Source organism: Littorina saxatilis, linkage group LG3 (genome assembly GCF_037325665.1).
Source record: "Littorina saxatilis isolate snail1 linkage group LG3, US_GU_Lsax_2.0, whole genome shotgun sequence".
NCBI lineage: Eukaryota > Metazoa > Mollusca > Gastropoda > Littorinimorpha > Littorinidae > Littorina > Littorina saxatilis.
The window spans coordinates 61181973-61196639 of record NC_090247.1 but is presented as its reverse complement, the minus strand read 5'-3'; the positions used below and the strand labels follow the sequence as shown (position 1 = coordinate 61196639).

At 44.3% G+C, this 14667-nt stretch overlaps 1 protein-coding gene across 1 annotated transcript in view; it reads left to right on the top strand.

Moving 5' to 3' along the window:
- Positions 1–14667, top strand: part of LOC138962854 (brefeldin A-inhibited guanine nucleotide-exchange protein 3-like) — a 62977-nt gene that overhangs the window by 30427 nt on the left and 17883 nt on the right. Inside the window, exons 17-27 of the mRNA XM_070334819.1 lie at positions 694–860; positions 3252–3405; positions 5732–5848; positions 6188–6406; positions 6833–7076; positions 8989–9111; positions 9510–9698; positions 10961–11264; positions 12191–12370; positions 13044–13299; positions 14259–14439. Of these exons, the coding sequence (XP_070190920.1) occupies positions 694–860; positions 3252–3405; positions 5732–5848; positions 6188–6406; positions 6833–7076; positions 8989–9111; positions 9510–9698; positions 10961–11264; positions 12191–12370; positions 13044–13299; positions 14259–14439 (2134 nt within the window). The remainder of the gene's footprint in view (positions 1–693; positions 861–3251; positions 3406–5731; positions 5849–6187; positions 6407–6832; positions 7077–8988; positions 9112–9509; positions 9699–10960; positions 11265–12190; positions 12371–13043; positions 13300–14258; positions 14440–14667) is intronic.

Sequence of the window (14667 nt, the reverse complement as noted above, 5' to 3'; positions counted from 1 at the left end):
TATTTTGTTTTTAGGCCTAAATGCTGCGTACTTAGAAATGACCTGAATTGGACCTTTACGACGTGTTTCCATTTGAGGTGAGAGGAAGATGCAGAATTCCTAAATGCGGGAGGGGGGGGGGGGGGGGGGGGTGTCAGTCAGAGGCCGGGTAGCTCAGTTGGTACAGTATTGGACTTGTGTTCTTTAGGGTCGTGGGTTCGAATTCAGGCTGGGACAAGGGGTCAACTTAATGTGCAGACCCAGAGATGGTACCCATGTCCCATCCCCATGTCAACACAGTGGCACGCCATTCTGCCATAAGTGCTGGTGGCTGATTACACCTAAATATGCACACCACAGGGTAGCACGACTCCTGTTGCTGCCTAAGCTTTCCACTGGGAGGAAGCGACCCGAATTTCCCAGCAATGGGATGATTAAGAAATGAAATAAGAAATGAAATAAGAAACTAAATGATTAAAGCTTGTATTTTCTCCTTTGCTAAACAGGACTAGGCCAAATTCTACAGCAGTGGAATAATAAAGAAATGAAATATAAAACGGAATAAGAAAAATAAATGATTAAAACTAGTATTTTCTCCTTTGCTAAACAGGACTAGCCCGAATTCCACAGCAGTGGAATAATAAAGAAATGAAATATGAAACGGAATAAGAAAAGTAGATGATTAAAGCTCCCATTGTCTTCCTTACTTAACAGGACTAGCCCAACAGCAGACGCTGGCAGGCAAAAGCGAGATGTCGGGACTGGTGCTGAATGCTGACGGTGTGTACACTGCCTCCCTCTCTGCTCTCAAGTTGACCTATGCCTTGAGCAAGAGTGGATTTTACACCACCAGGCAACACCATCTGCTGCCACAGTCACAGGTAATATAGGGGAACCCCTCTTTTAAATCTGAGAAAATTTTATTTATTTATTTTATTTTATGCAGCTTGTTATCGCGCGCATATTTCAACATTCGGATTTAAGGCGCAGGGATTTATTTATGCCGTACGAGATGGAATATTTTTACACAATACATCACGCATTCACATCGGCCAGCAGATCGCAGCCATTTCGGCGCATATCCTACTTTTCACGGCCAGGTCTTAAAAAGGAGGGAGTCTTAAATTGGGGGGGTCTTAAAAGGGGGGTTCCACTGTATAGACACAGTTGTTTTGATTGTACAGTTGAACCTGTCTTTAACAATTTTTATTCAATACTGCATACAATCACAAATGGAGCACAACAAGCTACGCTTATGAGTGTGCTCTTAAAAACAAAATAATATTTAATTGTACATGTATGAGGCATTGTTATTTGTAATTATCTGAATAAAAACTGTTTAAATCAACCTGTCGTTAACATCCGCTCAAGGGATCGACTGAAATTTGTCGTTAAAGACAGGTGGTTGCTATGGAAAGGTAAATTACATACAGTCGAACCCACTTAAAACGAACACGCTAGTTACGAATTTTGACTTATAACGTATTCCGTGTTGCGTCTGCTTTTTGTTGTCTTTTGTGTTCTTGTTTTTCCTGATGAAGCTTCCATAAGCAAAAATTCGTACCGTCTTGTCTCGTTCTTGTATTGGTGAGTACAGTATTCCTCTGTTTTTTAACTTTATAACGTATTAGTTTTAAGTTCCCAACTGAATACCTCTTTCTTCATGCTTAAAAAAAATGCTTGAAACGAATTCTTTGTAACGAATTTATGCTTATAACGAGCACTTTTTGGATTCCCAAGCATGCATAATGTCTGTAATTTACTCACGCTTATGGCGAAATCTTTAAACTCGTCCCGAGATTGACATATCATATCATTTGCATAACGAACCCCTCTTTTAACAAACACGTTTTCATCGCCCCAGAGCCGCTTTGTCTCTAAAAGTCACAAGGCTACAAGGATCTGCGTGTGAGGCGAGATCAAAGGCAGGTCCATTGTGATGGCTGGGTGGCCTTCTTTATAGACACTGACCTTCTTCCCAGGGGTCATTGACCCAGTTTTAGCTATGAGAGGTGGTTCCCCTTTCATATGAGAGAGGAAACACTTCCTGCACCCGGGTCAGTGACCGAGTTTAACCTATGGGGAGTTTAATCTATGGGGCGGTCTCTTTGATGTCTTGAGAGGAAACTTGGCCAGGGTAGTACATGCACCAGAACTGGTGGACACCATGAAATCGGAGATTGATCAGAATGTGCATGTACATGCTTTTACACGACTTTTTAAATTTTACTTCTAAAATTGTGACAGTAAAAAAATCAATCAATTCTCTTAATGCGAATTTCGGTTAAGACGAACTTATTTCCCGATCCCCAGTGATTCGTCTTAAGCGAGTTCGACTGTAGAAAAAACATTAGTCTGGGATTCTTGGGAGCGGTCATTGTGGGCAAGAGGTCCCTTTCCAGAGGTGGTCGCGCAGGGCACGGCTGTTCCCAGTGCTTCGTTTTTGCTACTTCAGCTTCAGGCTATTTTTAGCACCCATTCTTTCTCCACAGCAGAGATAACAGAGCAGCTAGTAGCTCTATCAGTGCTATACACAGAGAAGGCCAATCTCACAGTATAGCGTGGAAGCAGCTGGGTATAACAGGCAAGCGAGCTTAACAGTGTGCTGGCTGCAGCTGTTGGTAGCCAAACTTTTCCCTCTGTTGGTCTATTTTTAACTCACCCTAAACCACAAGCTAGGAACAGCCGTGAGCTAGGGATATAGAGTGTTTGTTCTAGGTCTGATCTGTTTGTTGGTTTGCTTGTATGTTTGTTTTTCCCCCCACCCCCTCCCGCCGCACATCAAACCAGACTTCCAATTCCCCAGCCACCATGAGTTCTCATTTCATGCTGCTTTTTATGTAAACATTGCTTTCCTTGGAGCAAGAAGAGCACAAAGCAAATATGGATGCAAGTATATTGTTGTGCTATTTCTGATCCAAAATAATGATCACAGACTACAATAAAAAAAATTTAAAAAAAGATTTGTCCAACATCTCCGACATTAGCTATTCCTGTTTCCTTGTTCTGTTAATGATTATCGTTTTTTGTTGTTGCTTTCTGTAAAAAAAAATGTCAGCGTTTATATTTTATTTTTTTTTATTTTTTTTAACTTAGTTCATCTTTACTTATGCCTCTGAATTCCTGGGGGAACATGGAGCTGTATGATAGCTCTTTTTGAGGCCAGGGTTGAAAGAAGCCTGGCCATTATTGTCACAGAATTTGTAGTACAGTGTACTTTAACCTTCTGGTGCTTTTTTTCTCGCTTACTTCTTTAATTTATTCAATCACAGGTACAGTTTGTGGACAGTGTTCTGGGTTCCGGTCTGTTGCTCTACCTGTCCCCGACATGGCTGAGTGAACTGTATCAACAAACTATCGCATCACCGCTCATGGATGTCACTCACCTCACTATAGCTGACTGCGCCTTGCTGCAAATGTTGGAAGGTTTGTTATTTCAAATTGATATTACTGATTATGGTTAACTGAAATACACACTTGTTACAGTGACCTCCAAACATCTGAGAAAATCAGGTCTGAAAACGGAGGGAGTCTTAAAATGGAGGTAAATTTACGGAGGTTATGAACAGAAAGTCTCAGAAAACAATTGGTCTTAAAAGTAAGAGCATCTTAAATGGGGAGGAGGGGGGGGGGGGGGGGTGTGTGTCTTAAAATGGGGGTTCTACTGTATTTGCTAAATATAAACTCATTTTTTGGACAAGGTACGTAATTAAACCCTGTGTGTTATGGGTTGTGATGAAACTTGGCTCAGGTAGGAGCTGATTCTGACAATTTCAGAGTGCAATACATAAAGCAGATGCTCCAATAGATTTATTTGAGATTGAGAGGCTGAATTGCATGATAAATCTCAATCGTCATAGAAACCTTGGTCACAACATCTTAACACTATTGTGACTAGCACTGCCACGGCGTTTACGTCCTGCCTGCCCAAGCTTGCCACCAAGAAACTTCCCAAAAATCAGTAACTGTAAAGAAATCTGTCTAGCAAGCTTGAATTAAGTCCAATCACCACCAAATTTTGTGTACTAATTCAAAAATGGATGCCCAGTTCAGTCGTGCTATTTATAAGTTTGTCACGCGATTTGTTTTAGCAAAGGGGGGTGAAAGGGGGATACTTTGTGTTTTTTAACGTTTTTTTGGTGTGTGTTTTATTTTCTACTGCTTTTTTTAAAAGTTATTTTTTAACAGAAAGTATTATAAATAATGTTATAACCAAACAAGGTGTAAAACCTATGAATTAGCTGAAATATTGTTAACATTGTACACAGAAATAAGGAGACAGTACAAAGAAAAAAACAAGCAAATCATGCATTCACTCACAGCATCCTGACTCAAATGAAACAAAACTGTAACACTCACCAAATGATGTCTAGGTAATCCATATTGAATATAAGTCACATTTTCACAACAAAGTACCAACTGTACACCTATGAACAATTCCAAAAGGATTTGAAGGCTCCAGCCATCCATTGTTATAAGTGCTGCCACGCCCCCATAGCTCCTGCACGATTCCGAGATACATGTTCGTCTCGCAGTATCACTGCCTACCACGTGTAGTTTGCCGACTCGTACTAGCAACAACGGGACTGTTTCTTCCTCACTTTCACTGCTTGTATCGCTTTCGTGAGGCGAAAACGATACGTCCGAATCATGCTCTACGGGATCCTCTAGGTCCAACATCCGGAGAATCTCCTCCCGAGACAAGGCTCGCCTTTGATTCATTTTTTTTCCTCAAAAACGCACACAAATCAGGCGGATTTGCAAATGGCAGAAGGGGACGCCAAGTGTATCAAGGGAAACAACTCAATTTATTTGCAAGCTTCAAAAACCGGGAAGCAATCACGAGTCGTGTACCCTCTATGGCTGGTACTGAAAAATGCGCGTCCCGTCCATGGGCGTGTCAGCGCTGGTACTGATTTATCAGTGTCCCGTCGCGAAAGTGTTAATCGTCATAGAAACCCAGGTCACAACATCTTAATCGTCATAGAAACCCAGGTCACAAGAAGGAAAGCAGTCTGTATTTACTTGAATAAAATCCCCAAGGACAATAATTACAAGTACAGTGGAACTCCCCTTTTAAGACTCGTTTTTAAGATCCTGTTTTCTCAAATTTCCTGTTTATAATCTCTGTAAATTTGCCCCCATTTTAAACTCCCTTGTTTTAAAGATCCTGATTTTCTCAGATTTTGGGGGGTCAGGTCTCAAAGGGGAGTTCCACCGTCTGCAAAAAGTGTTTGTTTGTTTGTTTGTTTGTTTGTTTGCTTAACGCCCAGCCGACCACGAAGGGCCATATCAGGGCGGTGCTGCTTTGACATATAACGTGCGCCACACACAAGACAGAAGTCGCAGCACAGGCTTCATGTCTCACCCAGTCACATTATTCTGACACCGGACCAACCAGTCCTAGCATGCACTAACCCCATAATGCCAGACGCCAGGCGGAGCAGCCACTAGATTGCCAATTTTAAAGTCTTAGGTATGACCCGGCCGGGGTTCGAACCCACGACCTCCCGATCACGGGGCGGACGCCTTACCACTAGGCCAACCGTGCCGGTTTCAAAAAGTGTGCGGTAGACACAATGACCATGACTGTTGTTTGTAACTGCATAAGTTATTTACAAAAGGGATAAAGGGCGCAACTCTGTTGCTGACCCGTAGCTCGCTTTCTGTATATGAGCCAAAAGAAAAATGTCTGTTTGTCACACATTCAGATGATAAAGTTGTATTGAATTGAATTGATGTATTTTTTCAGACATCGACGGACTTGGAAGCCACGAGACAGGGGGTCAGATGATGTTTGAGTTCCGAGAATGTGAGGAGGGTGTGGCGCCTGAAGAGACACCTGAAATGAGTCTAAAAATTGAAGCAGGTAATCCTTGCAGAAAAAGGATGGTGTGTGTGTGTGTGTGCGTGTGTGCGTGCATGTGTGTGTGTGTGTGTCTCGTGCAGGAATAAGGCAAGTAGCATGCAAGAACGAATAGACCACCAACCAAACAACAAAACACAAACATGCATGCACATGCACGCATGCACACGCACACACGCACGCATGCACACATGCATGCATATGCACACACATTGTTCACTGTACTGTGAAATTTTGGGTTAAAGATCAGATGATAAAGAGGACATTGTATTCCTGATATTGATTCCATTGAAATCACAAACCTGGACTGAAAATAACACCATAGTTTCCTAATTATTTCAGGCCAGACTTTGGCGCGATGCATTCTACTGACGTGTTGGGACAGTATCCTGGATGTGCTGTCGGTGTTACTGGATGGGAAAAGTTCTTGCGGCATCACCTTTAGCCTGGGCTTACTGCTGGGCACAGAGGGCGCTAGGGAGGAGACGCAGCGAGGTCGTGACACCATCTGCCTGTCGCTCAATGGTCTGCAGACAGCCTCTCGACTCTGCTGCATGCTGGGTAGGTTACTTGTCAAGTTATCGTGCTAGGTCTTCTGTAAATAGGTACTAAAAGTGAAAGACATGCGAGATACTGAAAATGAAAAATATGTTGCTTTTGGCTATTGGTCTAACCAGGCTTTGACCAAAAAAAAGCTTCATTTTGATAAGTAATAACCTGTCCGGCACAATAAAGAGATAAAGCCTGACCAGTTCAGAATGTTCTTTTGGGGTATTAAATTTGCTCACACCTGTATTATACCTCAAAAAAAGTTAAGAAAGAGTTCATGAAGTTGCAGATATTTTTCACTTGTACCTGCGGGCCTGCAGTCCAAATGCAGTTTTTCCTGTTTCAAAACATATTTACAGGCCTTGTGGTAGGCCAGTTTAAAAAAAAAAAGTAGAATGAGACCATGCAATTCAAGATGTTTTTCACTTTTATCTCCAGGTCTGCAGTCCAAATGCGGAAGTGCTTTCGCCCAGCTGGCCAACACGTCGTGTGTACGCGAAGATCTGCGCGCTGCAGCAGCAGGGACAGGAGAGGGCAAGGGGCCGCTGAAAGTCCCCGGCCTGCGGGATAGACTGCGCGCTGTACGTCTGCACGCAGCACACGTGCTGAGTATGGACGTGATGATGATCACTGGTCTGGAGGTGGGCAGTCACGCTGCGGACTGCTGGAAACATGTCTTCAGGTATTGGATCTTGCTTACTGGCCTTAATAGCTAGGGGTTCTGATGTTTGTTGTGCTGTTCATATCTTTGTCAGATCCATGTTTGTTATTCTGTTTACGTTTGTAGTAGGGTCATTTTAAAAAGGAACTTCTTCTTCTGCGTTAATGGGCTGAAACTCCCACGTACACTCTTGTTTTTTGCACGAGTGGGGGTTTACGTGTATGACCGTTTTTACCCCGCCATTTTGGCAGCCATACGCCGCTTTCGGAGGATGCATGCTTGGTATTTTTGTGTTTCTATAACCCACCGAACTCTGACATGGATTACATGTTTTTGCATGAGTGGGTTTTTACGTGTATGACCGTTTTTACCCCGGCATTCTGGCAGCATACGCCGATTTCGGGGGAGGCATGCTGTGTATTTTCGTGTTTCTATAACCCACCGAACTCTGACATGGATTACTGGATCTTTTCTGTGCGCACTTGGTCTTGTGCTTGCGTGTACACACGATGGGGGATAAGGCACTAGCAGGTCTGCACATAAGTTGACCAGGGAGATCGGAAAAATCGGCTGGGATTCGAACTCACGACGTCTTACCACTGCGCCACTTCACCCGTAAAAAGGAACTGTCAGCTTTGATTGTTCATGGAAGGAAAGTGCAAAGCTCGAACAATTTCCTTGTGTGCAGTCAGTATCTCAAAAACAGTCGCAATTCATTTGAAAGTGCAAAGTCAACCTGACTGGGTTGCAGCAACTTTGCCGTAGCCTTGACTACCGCAGCAATCTCACTAGTCTATGGACCATTTCGAAGCTGGGTTGGGAGAGGGGAGGAAGAGATAGCAGACTCTCTGTTTCAGCGCACCGCGTGACACCGCTACACGTACGAAGATTTTCTAAATGGTCGCTAGGCTATCACAGCAACCCTCCAGTGAGGTTGCTGCAACCCAGAGCAGCAAGCAACCTTCAGACAAGGTCGCTAAGGTCACTGTAAACTAGCATACTGCGAGGTTGTGGCAAGGTAGCAGTAAGCCTGCCATAATTGATCACAAAAGGCTATTTTCTGCAAAGGACTGAGTCCTTAGTTGAGCCCAAAGTCGACTTCGCGAAGTCTTTTTACTGAAAACTCAGTGCTAAAGCTCTGTGTGGCCAGCCTTGCGAAGCATACTTTGCATAGTCGACTTCACCCAATTAATTAATCAATTAGAACTGGGTGGCCGAGTGGTAACGCACCTGCGCTCGGAAGCGAGAGGTTGCGAGTTCGACCCTGGGTCAGGGCGTTAGCAATTTTCTCCCCCCTTTCCTAACCTAGGTGGTGGGTTCAAGTGCTAGTCTTTCGGATGAGAGGAAAAACCGAGGTCCCTTCGTGTACACTACATTGGGGTGTGCACGTTAAAGATCCCACGATTGACAAAAGGATCTTTCCTGGCAAAATTGTATAGGCATAGATAAAAATGTCCACCAAAATACCCGTGTGACTTGGAATAATAGGCCGTGAAAAGTAGGATATGCGCCGAAATGGCTGCGATCTGCTGGCCGATGTGAATGCGTGATGTATTGTGTAAAAAAAATTCCATCTCACACGGCATAAATAAATCCCTGCGCCTTGAATATGTGCGCAATATAAATTGCATAAAATAAAAAATAAAAAATAAAAAAATAAATCCCTGCGCTTAGAACTGTACCCACGGAATACGCGCGATATTGATTGATTGATTGAATGACAGGCTTAAGAGTGGGCTGTCTGTGAGAAACTGAGGTGAATGATTACAACTTCCTTTGTTTTTGCTTTTTTTCATGTGTGTGTGTGTGTGTGTGCATACCTGCCTGTTGTTGGACATATCAGTATTTTGTGTATTTATGAGTACATGTAGGCTCATTTGAAGAGCGTACAAAGGGGATAGTTCAAGTCATATTGCTGCACACTTTGCTACAGGTGCTGTGCCCACATCTCAGAGCTGGAACACACCTACTTCAGTCGAGGCAACCACGAATCTAGCCTACCCAGGGTGCACCAGGGTCGGGCTGTCGACACAGAGGGCGCTGTTGATGCTGAAGGGTAAGTCTGTCGTTAAAGTGTGCAGAGTTCATGCTTAGCTTTTCTTTGCATTTGCATGTTGCCATGTAAGGAGGTTTTCCATCTGTATATTTTATTGGGTTTATCAGTATTCTTTTACACACTGGTAACAAGGGACACTTCTAAGTCTAGCACTCGTAAGTAAGGTAACTCCTATTAGTTAAATTGAGGTGAGTGTTCTTAGAAATAGTCATTTGACTTGTAACAAATACATTTTTCTTTCTCATCTGTTGTCTTTTTTTCTTCAAAAGTAATATCCCTTTGAACATTTTTGTGTGTGGTTATTACCATTCCTGGGATGATTCATTATGCCACAGTCATCAACATCTTAATTGTGTCCGTACCGTTAAAATATTCTTTATTTTTGTGTGTTGCCACAGGTTCCTGGAGATGGATTCAATGATGATGACGGGAGCGCCAATGCCGGTGGCCCCCAGGATCAACGTGGCGGAGCTGATCCGACAGAGCTGTATAGAGTGTGGCTGGGACACATCTCTCACTGGGGGCGGTGTTCTGACCCCTCAGCAGGCAGCCAGGGCTCTGTGTGGTCTGTCACAAGAAGTAGACAGGTGAGAGAGAGAGAGAGAGAGAGAGAGAGAGAGAGAGAGAGAGAGAGAGAGAGAGAGAGAGAGAGAGAGAGAGAGAGAGAGAGAGAGAGAGAGAGAGAGAGAGAGAGAGAGAGAGAGAGAGAGAGAGTTGCATAGAGTGTGGGTGGGACACATCTCTCACTGGGGGCGGTGTTCTCACCCGGCCCTCAGCAGGCAGCCAGGGCTCTGTGTGGTCTGTCACAAGAAGTAGACAGGTGAGAGAGAGAGAGAGAGAGAGAGAGAGAGAGAGAGAGAGAGAGAGAGAGAGAGAGAGAGAGAGACAGAGAGAGAGAGGAAGAGAGAGGGGGGGGGGGGAAGAGAGCTGTATAGAGTGTGGTTGGGACACGTCCCTCACTGGGGGTGGAGTTCTCACCCCTCAGCAGGCAGCCAGGGCTCTGTGTGGTCTGTCACAAGAAGTAGACAGGTGAGAGAGAGGGGGGGGGGGGAGAGGGAGAGGGGGGAGGGAGGGAGGGAGAGGGGGGGAGAGGGGGGGAGGGAGAGAGCTGTATAGAGGGTGGCTGGGGCACGTCCCTCAACAGGCAGCCAGGGCTCCGTGTGGAATGTCACAAGAAGTAGGCAGGTGAGAGGGAGAAGAGCTGTATAGATCTCAGTGTGGCTGGGACACGTCTCTCACGCTCCTCGTCAGAGAAGGAGTAAGTTTGATTGACACATGTCAGAAGAGAGCATCATCAGAGCGAGTATTGCTCCATTGCAGGTGCATTTCCTCTCATTCATGGACCAAAATAATAAAGGGTCCTTTGGAAAATATCCACAGGTTGGTGAGGGGGGGCTCACTTTACAGGTGCCGCTGAAGTCTTGACTGGTATTACGAAGAAGGTGCCTAACCTGGTATAAATGATTGTTTGACTTCTGCAGGACCAGGTTAGGCCAGAAAATATTCAGGTATTGTGGAAGCAGTTTACTTACTTGCAGGGGGTATGGAAAACTGATCTCATGAGTTGCTTTTCTCATGCCATGGCAGCCAAGTCATTCTGTGGATTATGTCTTCACCTTCACAGCTTAAAACAAATTCAAAAGTTTGAAAGATATCAGCGTAGGTGACCTTAACACTGATAGTTATTAGGAGGAAATGGACAGTTTGGTGTTGTTTGGCAGGTATTCCCCCTTTCAAGGGTCGTTTTCTTCGTTCTTCTCAGAATAGAAAGAAAGGCTTCCTATTTTACATGCTTGTTATGTTTGTGTGTGTGTTTACATGCTTGTTATGTTTGTGTGTGTGTTTGCAGCTTGTTTGAGAATGCAGCCAAGAAGCTGAACCTGAAAGCACTGCTGAGCTTTCTGACAGAACTGGGCGAGGCAAGCCGTCAGCAGCTCCGATATCTTCAGCATCACCATGGCGACCCTGCCGACACCAGCAACATGTTGACCCCTGGTAACCCGGCAACACAGCCAGGTCAGGGGTCAAGGTTACCCACCAATGCCCTTCACCTTTACCGCCTGCAGCAGGCCCTGATGACGGTGGTGCACAGTCCACGACCGTTGTTGCACCTTGTCAGGGTGTGGGCTGCAGCTTCTCCTTACTTAGTGGAGGTAAATATACTGTATCCTTTAATCTTTCGCCTGTGCTAAACATAGCCTTTCCAGGTTCAAATCAGAATCTTCTTCTTTTTGTCTGTTCATGGCTGGAACTCCCACATACACTGTTGTTTTGTACAAGCTGGTTTTAAATCAATTCAATTCAATTCAATAAAACTTTGTCTGAATGTAACAAACAGAAATTTTTCTTTTGGCTCATGTATAACATCACATAAAACACACTCTCAGAACACATGGGCACATAGAAGTACACACATAACCCAACCACACATATCCATACCCGCACCCTCACATTCATCCTCGTACGTACTCTCGTTTATCCTTTATGGCGATGACCATTTTTTCCCCTGCTATTTCCTATGGCTCGCGGAGAATTTCAGATTGCCAACTTCTCACTCCTCAACTGCTGAAAGGTTTCAGGACCTATTTGGTTTCTGGTTTGTGCATTTAAGCTGATCATGTTTCTTGTTTTCTTTTTGTTCCTGATAATACTGAACTTGAAGCAAAATAACAAAAAAATATGTAAGCAAGACAGGCATGTCATGTTTACTGGATAACTTCTGTCTGATAACCGTGCATAGTAACATATCAAAACACAAGCTAGGGAAGTATTTATAACGTTTAATATTTGACAAAACGAGACATTCACAATGAGTAGTAACAGACAGACAGGATATACAGTGGAATCCCCCTTTTTAAGACCCCCCAATTTAAGACTTCTCCCTGTTTTTTCAGACTTTTTCTTCATAACCTTTGTAAATTTTAAGACTGCCTCCTTTTTAAGACCTGATTTTCTCAGATTTTTGGAGGTCTTAAAAGGGGGGTTCCACTGTAACAATTTCAGTCGTAACAGCTTGACCGCTTGAATCAGAGCAAGTCTATTGTTAATCTCTAACGATCTCTACTCTTTTGTTTCCTAGGCGACAGGTCACCATGACCACAGCGTGTCCAAGATGTCGGTTACATGTATCCATGACTTCATCGTGGCGGTGCTGGCCAACCGTCACGAGCTGCCGCATTTCCACATCAACGAGTTCCTCTGCAAGACCTTTGAGGACATGTTGTGTCTGGAGCTCTGCGACAGTGACGTGCAGGATCAGGTTGGTACACACTGACAAACACTAGGTACACAATGACCAACAGTAGTTGCACATTAACAAGTTTCTCTGCAAGACCTTCGAGGACATGCTGTGTCTGGAACTCCGCGACAGCGACGTGCAGGATCAGGTTGGTACACACTGACAAACACTAGGTACACACTGACAGACAATAGTTACACATAAATGAACAGTAGCTGCACATCAACGAGTTTCTCTGCAAGACCTTTGAGGACATGCTGTGTCTGGAACTCTGTGACAGTGACTTGCAGGATCAGGTTGGTACACACTGACAAACATTCATAATTCAGTCTTCAGGTGGAAATGTTTTGTATTGAACGGTGTATTTGGTAGAATCTTTTGTGAGGACTTAGTGTGAAAAAAATTAAGTTTGATTTATTTATGATACTGTGAGTTTTGTCTGCATGCACACTTTGCTTAAATTTGTTAATCACAACCACCTTGTTTCAGACACTGAAGCTCGTTATGTAATGTAGCTGAAAGTGTTTCAATGACTTGCATGTAAAACAATTAAAAACAAAAAAATGTGACCTATTTATTGAACCAAAAAGTTCTGCCTTTAATTCTCTTCTTGAATGGCCGTCAAAGCAAGTACAAAAACTATTGTCAAAATAGGAGTCTGATCCCACCCACATTTTATTTCTCTGTCCTCCAGATCGTGTGCTCCATCTGTGAACTGGTAGAGGCGTGCACGCAGGAACTGCAGTCAGGGTGGCGGCCCCTGTTTGGTGCGCTACGCAGTGTGCGTATCGAGTACACGGCCAATGAGAAGGTGAACGAGGAGCGACAACGACACGTGGCGGCCGTGTTAGACGTGTTTGAAGTGTATCTGAACACGGACAACATTCTGGTCTTCGCCAACGCCACGGTTGACTGTATTCTGTGTCTGCTGAAGTACGTCCATGGTTCAGGTGAGTGGCTTGATAAAGACGACGGGGTTTGTCATGATGATGATGACTTCTTCTTCTTCTTCTGCGTTCGTGGGCTGAAACTCCCACATACACTCGTGTTTTTGCATGAGTGGAATTTTACGTGTATGACCGTTTTTACCCCGCCATTTAGGCAGCCATACGCCGCTTTCGGAGGAAGCATGCTGGGTATCTTTGTGTTTCTATAACCCACCGAACTCTGACATGGATTACAGGATCTTTTCCGTGCGCACTTGGTCTTGTGCTTGCGTGTACACACGAAGGGGGTTAAGTCACTAGCAGGTCTGCACATAAGTTGACCTGGGAGATCGGAAAAAAACAGGCAGCAGCGACCGGGATTCGAACTCACGACCTCCCGATTAGGAGGCCGACGTCTTACCAACATGCCACTGCGCCCGTCCGATGATGATGACAATGATGATGATGATATGTTGATGATGATGATGATGAAAAGTACACAGACAGAACCATGTACAGATAAAACACCACGCTTCACTCTATCGTGTCACACAGCAAGATAGCACTAAAAGGTGCAACACAAGATCAACCAACACAACACAGGGTAACAACACATAACACACAACACAGGGTAACAACACATAACACACAACACAGGGTAACAACACATAACACACAACACAGCACGACACAACACAAAACAGATCCTTTAGCCCCATGACTGCCACAATATGTATTGGATATGTTTTTTGCCATCATAAAAAAATCAATACTCTGACAAGGGATACAACCACTGTATATTGCCCTTTGATTTGCTGCAAGGTGATTGCTTCCCCTTGGGACCATTTTCTCAGTTTTCGTGTTAGCGTTTTACCTTGTATGTTATGATTTTTTTGATTGAATTTTAACTTTCTTCTCGCAGTCAAGGGGTTAATACATCCTAAGGACATAAATTATATGACATCCCGCTTGTTTCACTCTAGGCATGTTTGAAGACATGGATGACGATGACGATGGGTCAGACTCGGGCAGCGACGTGGCCACAGGGGGGGTCAACCTGCAGAACCTGTGTGTGCCCGCCCTGGGCTACCTGGCTCGCTGCTCTCACATTCTTGCCTCCATGTGGAAGATGCCCGCCTGTCCCGTCTTCAAAGGGGCCTTCAGGTAAAGCCTGGTATTCATTTGGCGAAGTATTGGCAGTGAATATTTGGTCAAAGGGCTTCACGAAGTCAACTTCGGACTCAATTAACCTGTTTGCTGACAGCAATTATTTGTATACAAAACACAACCTGTATGTACCTCAATTTACAATGCGCTCTTGTAGGTAGGTACCTCTGTATATTGTATAAAAGGACTGGGTGGCCGAGTGGTAACGCACTTACGCTCGGAAGC